Source organism: Nannobrachium achirus (assembly GCF_963921795.1).
Source record: "Nannobrachium achirus genome assembly, chromosome: 1".
NCBI classification, from domain to species: Eukaryota; Metazoa; Chordata; class Actinopteri; order Myctophiformes; family Myctophidae; genus Nannobrachium; species Nannobrachium achirus.
Genome location: NC_137810.1, coordinates 18723968 through 18732777, shown reverse-complemented (window position 1 = coordinate 18732777; position 8810 = coordinate 18723968). Strand labels below are relative to the sequence as shown.

Sequence of the window (8810 nt, the reverse complement as noted above, 5' to 3'; positions counted from 1 at the left end):
TAAAGGGCCTACACCATGAATTTTCATTTTTCCAATTTTTATGTATTTTCTTGGTGTCCCACCAGCAACTTCTATCCTCACAAAGTCCTATTTCTGACCATTGTGTCTTTCTCAGTTTATGGGCCGATCTATGTTAGCATGTCTCAGAACGGTCCTGATTGTGAAATGTCAGATTTGTGATGTCACAAGGCCTGAGAAGGAGGTAGGAGGAGCTGGGAGAGGATTGGGGAGGGGTGGGCAGGCCTGAGAAGGAGGCAGGAGGAGCTGGGAGAGGGTTGGGGAGGGGTGGGCAGGCCTGCTGAGCAGGAGGTGGGGAGGAGTGTGGGGCCAAAACTGGCTCAATAGCGCAGTCCTCCCACTCAGGACAAGGTGGTACTGCAGCTGAAAATGCTCTGAAAGCCAGGCAGAAATGACAGGGGCTCTGTATTCAGGAGTGGTAATTTAGCCTCAAACCTTTTCAAAAACGTTTTTGGGACACAAACAGTGTTATATAAATTATTTTTAAATGCATGGTGTAGGACCTTTAACGTGCTTTTGCATTACGGGACGCGCTACAACCATACATCAGTCATTGTAGAAAGTGCATTAGTTTGACTGAGTGATATATAATCACATTTCACCATTTAAAAAGTCAATAGCCAGGATCAGTAATGGGACCAAGAGTTAAATTAATATCCGGAATTCTGCTGTGTCTACTTGCAATAATGTGTGGTGGGAATCATATTTTTCAAACACACCTGCTCCTCTATTTTTGAAACCTCCATGTATGCCTGTATCTTTTGGCCTCTGAGTCGGTGTAAACCTAGTAGGCCTACTAGGGTAAATGCTCTTCCCACTAATGTTCGCTATTGTCCACTGTCAACTCTAGAGTTTTATTCCGCAAACAGTTTCCCTAGCTCTTGGTGTATTGTTTACTGTAGGTGTCATTCATTTATTGTACATGACTGTCGCTCATGTGTTCAGACATGTATTTGTTGTGTTTACGAGGATCACAATGGAATTGTTTAATATATTATTGTGTTATCCTCGATAGGTTTTAACTGTACAATAATTACTTTATTTTGGCAACATCTGGGACAGACAAGATTAATTAACTTAAAAAAAAGAGAGAGAGAGAGAGAGAGAGAGACAGAGACAGAGAGAGAGAGAGAGATGAACAAAACATAGCAGCTAAATGTTTGGCATCCCAAAATAAACACTTTATTGAATAGTTAAGATAACATATTTTAATGTGTCACTAATAGTGTTTTCTTTTTTTTTTAAAACAATGTCATGGTATAACAGTTTTGATCAAAACATAATTGGCACCATATGTGCCATGTATGTAGAGCTCTCCACAAGTACTGAAACATTCATTTTCAAATGTATATTTTTCTCAGCTTTAAATATTAGAATCAATGTGGTACAGTAGCTAGTAATATAAGTAGAAATATAAGACAACAAATTGACATCTCCTGAAGGCAAATGGTATTCCTCATTCAGGAGCACAAATGATCTATCTGCCTTAGAGATAAAAATAAAAAAAAAGAACAGAACAAGAGCTTAACTGTCCCCTGTTCCCTTTTTTATCTTTAAACAACATTGCCAGTGTGCAACACAGTGGTTCCCAAACTTCTTAATTATCAGTATGTTTTATTTATGGAATTTCTTAGATTTGTTTATTTGCTGTTTTAAAATGCATACAATTATTGTAAAAAACGGTTGAAATGTATCTATCTATCTATAATTCCAGGAATCTGGGCCAATAATAGCCTATTCACGGCCCGCCCACTCAGCATCCCCCTGGTGCTGAAGTCACGTTCTGAAGGGTAAAACCCTGCTAAAAGCCCATAGAGTTAACACAGAAATCGCAAATTTAATGCAATTTCTGAATAGTAAAGTATAAAGCATGATCAAGAACACAAGATAGTAAAAGGCACAAAGCATTATAATTTAGTTTACCGTTCGAAATAATGATTTGTTGGCTTTAAGTCCAGCCATTTCTGTATTAATTTCCCCTTCTAAACTGACGTCAGCACCAGGAAGTTGCTGAGAAATTTGCTGAGTGGGCGGGCCGTGAATAGGGCATGCCCATGGCCAATCAGAAAGGGGAAAAGGCAATCTCTAGACGTGAGGTAAGGATCCCTTAGGGACTGGTGAGGAGATGGGTAAGGATAGTTAGTTATTTTTTAATGTAGGAAAAGAAAGTGGGACTTTTACTCGAGTTGTGACCCATAAAAATTGGTCCGCGACCCACAAATGGGTCCCGACCGGCCCACTGTTTGGGAACCAGTGTTTAGACTGTAGTATACCTGGAAGGACCAGGACAGGAGCGGAAAGGGGATGAGCCGCTGGGGAAAACAGACATGAAGATAGGGTTATGAGGCGGCGCTGCTTCCAGCAGCAAGGCCTGCCTTTTCTTGCGATATACCGTCTTGTAGCGGAAGTCAGCGGGGGGACGCAGGGCCACAGGGCCCCCTACCTCCTCAGAGGAGGAAACAAAAGACAGAGATGGCTGAGGTGGTTGTGGTTGTCGCTGGGAACTCAAGTCTGCGCTTTCATCCGACTCCTCGCTGGAAGAGGAGCTCAAAGGGTTAGAGGGCTTGGTACGAACAGGAGGTTCAAAGGGCACAGGGTCAAAAGGCGCTGGGACAAAGGGAGCTGCTGGGACCTCTGGAAGAACAGCAGGGGGCAGTGTGGGATCAGACGGGACAGGCTGGGGATCATTTCCCTGGTCAAAAAGCAGAGATGGTTGGGTCGGGGTCATAAGGTCAGGTTGAAGGTCATGGCCCTGAGGCTGCATTGGCCTGAGGATGTCAACGTTCTAAGGAAGGAGAGAGAAGCAAAAGCAAAGAAATATTATTCCAATGGAATTAAACACAATGACAGGTACACTGTGACATCACACCCCAAACAGTATGGAGGATTAGATAAGAAAACATAATACACGCTTAGATGTCGTAGGGCTAAAATACATTAAAATAAAATAAATCCACCACTACTGAGTCTAGGGGTTCTAATCCATCGTGGCGCATCCAGCTTGTCTAAAGGATTATGAACACACTTGGTCGTGTTCGGGGGAGGTAAGCCGGTTGAGGAGGAACCGAGAGGGTGATTGTTGTTACTGCAGGTGACTGCATGTACTCCTACGGGCTGGGGCGGCACCTGTCAGTGGGGAATGTTGTACGGGAGGCGCTATGTCCTCCCGGTGGGGCCCCCTCACTGTCAGGTGAGGTGAGCCATTGCCAATAGGGTACAGTAGTGGCAAACAGTCAGAGAAATTAATTGGCATAACTGAATTGAGAGAAAACAAGGTAAAAAATAATAAACAGTGTAAAGGTTGAGGCTTTACAAGGCTAATCTAAATTAATAATAAGAAAAAACATAATAAAAATGTATATGAAGCAGCACCAGGCACGTGCACACATAGACATCAAAGGGGGCTTGAGCCCCTGCCCTTTTATCCGTCTGTAAAAAAGTGCCCTCTCCAGACCATGAATGCAGTTTTACTATGGTGAAAGAAATGCAAATGCCCTCTTTCCATGCCAGACATACCTGAAGGCAGCGTTCAAGAGAACTGCCTTGTCCAAACTTACTCTCCTGAACTTGAATGCAGCATCTTATGTTGAAAGAATTGCCCTCTCTGTGTAGAAATCAAGCATCGAAAATAGCCGACCTCCAAGCTCAAAGCGCGTAGCTCTGTGACACGCTTTGAGCTTGGAGGTCTGCTATTTTCGATATTTTCGCCAAAAGGCCCTTTTAGAAATTTCAGCCCATGCCTCTCTTAACATTCTCTGCACATCCCTGAGCAGCACTCTAATATTGTTGTGGAACAAAGACTGACAGTGACACCCATTCTTTCCGTACCTGTACTTTGTACATCTCACAGGACACCTGGACATCAGGATGTTGGTCCATGTCCCCACGCATGGAGCCTGCACAGAACCCTGCAGTCTGAGGAGAGAGGATCGGAAAGGAAACCACCTAACGTCATTTATTGCAGGTACACAATGCTTTTTATTCTGCAAACTTGAAAGCAGAATTACATTAGTTACATTACTTACAGTATACTGTATGTGTTTAGACACGCTCATGAATATGTGTGGACAAGAGCAACTCCCTTCAAGGACGATTGCTATTACTATATACAGGTATTTGTCATGTCCTATTTTATTATTATATTATTATTTATTTTGTGTGTGTGTGTGTGTGTGTGTGTGTGTGTGTGTGTGTGTGTGTGTGTGTGTGTGTGTGTGTGTGTGTGTGTGTGTGTGTGTGTGTGTGTGTGTTTTTTCTTTTTTCAAGACACACAAAACCACATATACAATACAATAAAAGACCACAATCAAAATTCAGACAAAACAAAAAGCATACAATATACCAAAAAAACACACAAAAAACAAAACACCTGACATCAACACGACACATAAGAATATAAAATAACTATGATACAAAGAGCACATACAACTTTTTATCTTCAATTTCAATGCATTACGCGTACACCGGATTAATTGCGAGCTTGTAGATTGGTTATTTTTGATACTTCTTAGAAAAGACAATGGGATCTTTTACCCATTAAGTCGTGACCCATTCAAATTGGTCCGTGACCCACAAATGGGTCCTGACCCACTGTTTGGGAAACAGTGCTGTGTACAGTAGCCTACCTCTGTGTCAGATTCTACTGAGAGACGTTGGCATGTGCCCGTGTTCGTCATTCCTTCTGGGCACTCTTGAACTGTGTACTCTACAAAGCTGGCCTTCACTGGTACAACCTGAAACACACACACACACACACACACACACACACACACGCACGCACGCACGCACGCACGCACGCGCACACACGCACGCACATAGATGACAGATGAAAGTGCTTGGTTGTTAATTTATTTTGGTCCTAAATTCAGGAACATCTATCAAGGTCCGGAATGAAAACGTACTTGAGTAAAAGTATAGTATGTTTAATTTATATAAATTCATTTGTGAATTAATTTTCTCAATTGACTTTAATTAAAAATGAACTTTTCCCAAATATGGAGATGACTGACATCATAGATGTCTGACATCATAGACCACATGAGACCGACACAACTGTGTGGGCATTCCAAGATCTGGGCTTAATATTGATGACATCATGGATCTCCATATATGGGCATAAAAGGGAAAAGGACTGACAGAGATCGCCAGCCATATGGTCATTAATTTATTTTGTGAATTAATTTTCCCCATTGACTTGAAAGGGAAAAAATCAAATGTTATTAGACAGAATTCATTTGCAAGTGTGACCTGCGTCATGGCGACCACACTTGCAATTTTCCAATTGCATCTTTCCAGTTGTACCCGTGATGCAGCTCTAGTGATTGTCTTCACCCCCAGTCCGGCCCCTAGGGTGGACCGTCTCTTATAGGACATCAGTGTGAGTGCAGCAGCCTTCACAGCCTCAGGGCTGTCCACAGGCAACAGGAGAGGACAGGTTGGACATGTCTGCTGCAACTTCTCTGGGGGGTCTGCAGTCAGGGATGTTATTCACAGAAATAATAATACAGCTGCTGCAGAATATTATCATTGGGATCATCCCAACTACTTTTATTAGTTTTTCAGACCACTTTCCTCCAATATTCAGGTTGTTAATCTGTTATAATCTATGGCACAGGTGGGCAGCAAGTGAAAACATGTAGAACCTACATTTTCTTACTATTTTCTCACTATATCGCTATGGTCGATTGATTGATTGAGTATTTTATTAGACAAAAAATTGAGAACACTACAAGTATAGTCAATACAATAAAAAAATGTAGTACAGTACAAGTACAGTTAAACACCCTGCCTAAAATGAGCATCCCAAATAAGTCCTTTTACAGTCTTTTTTTACGTTGGAAGTCCTTGGTATTCCAGGGGCCGGGTCTGCCAGGATTTGTCGAAAAAGACGTGTGTTCTACAAAACCGCTTCTTTCTTTCTTTCTTTCTTTCTTTCTTTCTTTTTTTTCTTTCTTTCTTTCTTCCTTCCTTGAAACAGAGTTATAGAGTCCAACACATTTCAATCTATATATTGTGAATTGAACGATATTCAGTTATATTTCCATATTGTGATGATGCTATATTATTTTGGCCTATGGTATGGCGTACTACTGTACTGTATATGCTTTGTGTTCATGCTGATGTTACTGTACCTGGAACCAGAGTGCAGTCATAGCTGTACAGGTAAGAGTAGCCCTCTGCTGTATGGAGAATGGTTGTATTACAATTCCCAGAGATTTGCTGCAAGCAATAGAACCATTAGTGAAGCGAGGAGACATAAAACAATATTCTATATGAAGCCCTGTTTCTGAGACCAACAGGAAACGTGGTCTTTTAGGGCAGTGGTTCTCAACCTGTGGGTCGGGACCCCCAGGGGGATCGCCAAATAATTTTGGGGGGTCCCCAGATGATTAACATAATGTGCAACATTGTTTTCTCACTCAACAGTGAACAAACCAACATAAAGTCTAAGTGTATAGAGGGTATCTGCACATGTCTAAAGTGACAATTTAAGTACTTTTTAATAGCTCTAAAATGACAAATTAAACATTGGTCAAATGTCTGAAATTGTGATTTTTTTTTTAAATAGCCGATCTACATGCTCACAACGCCTCGCAACGCGAGGCGTTGTGAGCATGTAGATCTGCTATTTTCACGATAGAACCGTGTTATACAAAATGTAATGCCTCAACCCGTAGTGCTCGTCAGGGTGGGGGGGTCCCCAGTTAAATATGATTATTTTGGGGGTCGCGGCCTGAAAAGGTTGAGGACCACTGTTTTAGGGCTCTGAGTTGTTTAAACAGGCAGTGTGACGTTGAACAACAAAACAAGTCCTACTGTTTCCATGAAAGCTCTGATGTCACAGCGTTTCCATGGTTTGGGGTTGCCGACATGACACTTTGTCTCCAACACGTCTAGGTCCAAGTAATACACATTCCCGGCTGGACCCTGACGCACGCACGCACCCACGCACGCACGCACGCACGCACGCACGCACGCACGCACGCACACACACACACACACACACACACACACACACACAGGGTATATTTTAAAACTACATAAATAACTTACTTATTTGACTAATAAGTTATCTATTTAGCCTGACAGTACCGTCCAGGCAGCAGGCATGATGTTTAAATTGTGTTCTATAAGATTAGTTTAGTCCCTTAGACCAGGGATTTCCAAACCTTTTTGGCTCAGGGCACCCCTATAAATATTGTTTTCATCCGAGGCACCCCTACATTATTATATTCCTAATTTTCACTCCCAGCACCTTATATTTATAGCATATTTTAGTGATTATGTTGCGAGGAAAGCGAGATAATAGCCATTTTGGTTAGAACTGACTGAAAATAACTTTGTACTTCAAGTTTACTAAATATAGATACTAAATATATTTTTAAATGTCCAAATAAATTTCAAATATTATCAAATTATCTCGCGGCACCCCTGGACTGCCGTCGCGGCACCCCAGGGTGCCCCGTCACCCACTTTGAAAACCCCTGCCTTAGACACACTGGACTGAGGTGACCTGGCCAGACTGGCAGCCATCCAGTTCCCTATAGGCATTTCAAAGAGGATGCAGAGACGCATCTTTCTTCAATTATATTAATATAATATATATGCATCCATTGTATACACATTATTTTAGGTTTTAGTTGTTAGATATATTGACACCTTATTTAACTCTCCAACTACATTTCTATAAACATCTCTTTGGTTTACTCTATCAGGATATGACAAAAGAAAACAAACTTATCCTATCTTGAATGCAAACAAATCACTCTCACTGAAAGCAACTTGGAATATCATCAGCACTTTGTAATTAGTTTGCATACTAACCTGTGCATGCAGATGAACATTAGCAATACGGTTGAGGGCAAACTTGTAGCCTTCCGTCCGATCCTCGTTGATGTACGTGACAGCCAAGCGAGAGAGTTTCTCTACAGCTTTGTCATTACAAGGAATAGGAGCTAGTTCAATAGGAGCCAGTCCCACACCTTGACCATAAACACACAGCTGCTGAAGCAATAGCAGGGGTAATAATATCCAGGTTGATTTCTCCATGTTGGTTGTGGTTCACAGAAGAAGGGAAATAGCTGGAGTTTGTTCTGTTCTGTTTGCATTTAGTCCCGGGGAGTGACTTTTGGAATCAAAACAGGTTTTGAACAGAAGCCAAGAACAAAGTTTACGATGGCAGCAGCAAAACTCTACAGATTTGTGAATGAATGTTGAAATGATTACCTATAGCCCACTTGGGGAAATAGTTGGCTGAGGTATAGTTCAAAAACAGACACACAATTATGTGTAGTGTATAGTGTAACAAAATGGACTAATAGATGAAATACATTTTGTTAACATGTTGTGTTTCTATTTTGAGGAATTCCATTCTGTCTATGAAGTCTACTTCAGGCAGTGAATAAAGAAGGCGCTGGAGCAATTTAGATGATTGGAGCCTTTTTTTTTATTGTAATAGCAGGGTGCAGAGCACAGTAATCTGGCATTGAAATGTTTGTCGTTTTTTTCTGTGCTCTGTACCCTGCTATTAAAATGAAAAGGCTCCAATCATCCGAGTTGCTCCAGCGCCTTCTATATTTGGTTATATGTGTCCGGCTTTTACGCTCCTGAGATGCACACAATCACCTCGAGGCACGGTGGAATATCCCTTTAAAGGGGAATACCACTCATTTTCAATATTGAACTATGTCATTAATATACCTTCTTTGTTGCCTATAACTGGAGGATTGATTGTGGGGATTGGCTTGCAAAGTACACTTTGATGATGTCATTAAAGTGTACTTTGCATCATA

The 8810-nt window shown here is 41.5% G+C and overlaps 1 protein-coding gene across 1 annotated transcript; it reads right to left on the bottom strand.

The window, feature by feature from the left end:
* Positions 1-1154: 1154 nt before the first annotated feature.
* LOC308286611 (alpha-2-HS-glycoprotein) lies at positions 1155-8111 on the bottom strand. The gene is made up of 7 exons (XM_080727701.1): positions 7843-8111; positions 6835-6945; positions 6150-6237; positions 5320-5486; positions 4644-4751; positions 3847-3933; positions 1155-2803 (listed from the first exon to the last, which is right to left on the bottom strand). The coding sequence occupies exons 1-7, from the start codon at positions 8065-8067 to the stop codon at positions 2276-2278; spliced, it is 1314 nt and encodes a 437-aa protein (XP_080583827.1). The 5' UTR covers positions 8068-8111; the 3' UTR covers positions 1155-2275.
* Between the last annotated feature and the right edge of the window lie 699 nt (positions 8112-8810).

Coding starts and splice junctions, on each gene's coding strand:
- LOC308286611 (XM_080727701.1), bottom strand. CDS start 8,067: ATGGAGAAATCAACCTGGATATTATTACCCCTGCTATTGCTTCAGCAG. Junction 4,752..5,319: donor TCACTAGAGCTGCATCACGG/GTACAACTGGAA, acceptor TGTGTGTTTCAG/GTTGTACCAGTGAAGGCCAG. Junction 2,804..3,846: donor GTGAGATGTACAAAGTACAG/GTACGGAAAGAA, acceptor CTCCTTCCTTAG/AACGTTGACATCCTCAGGCC.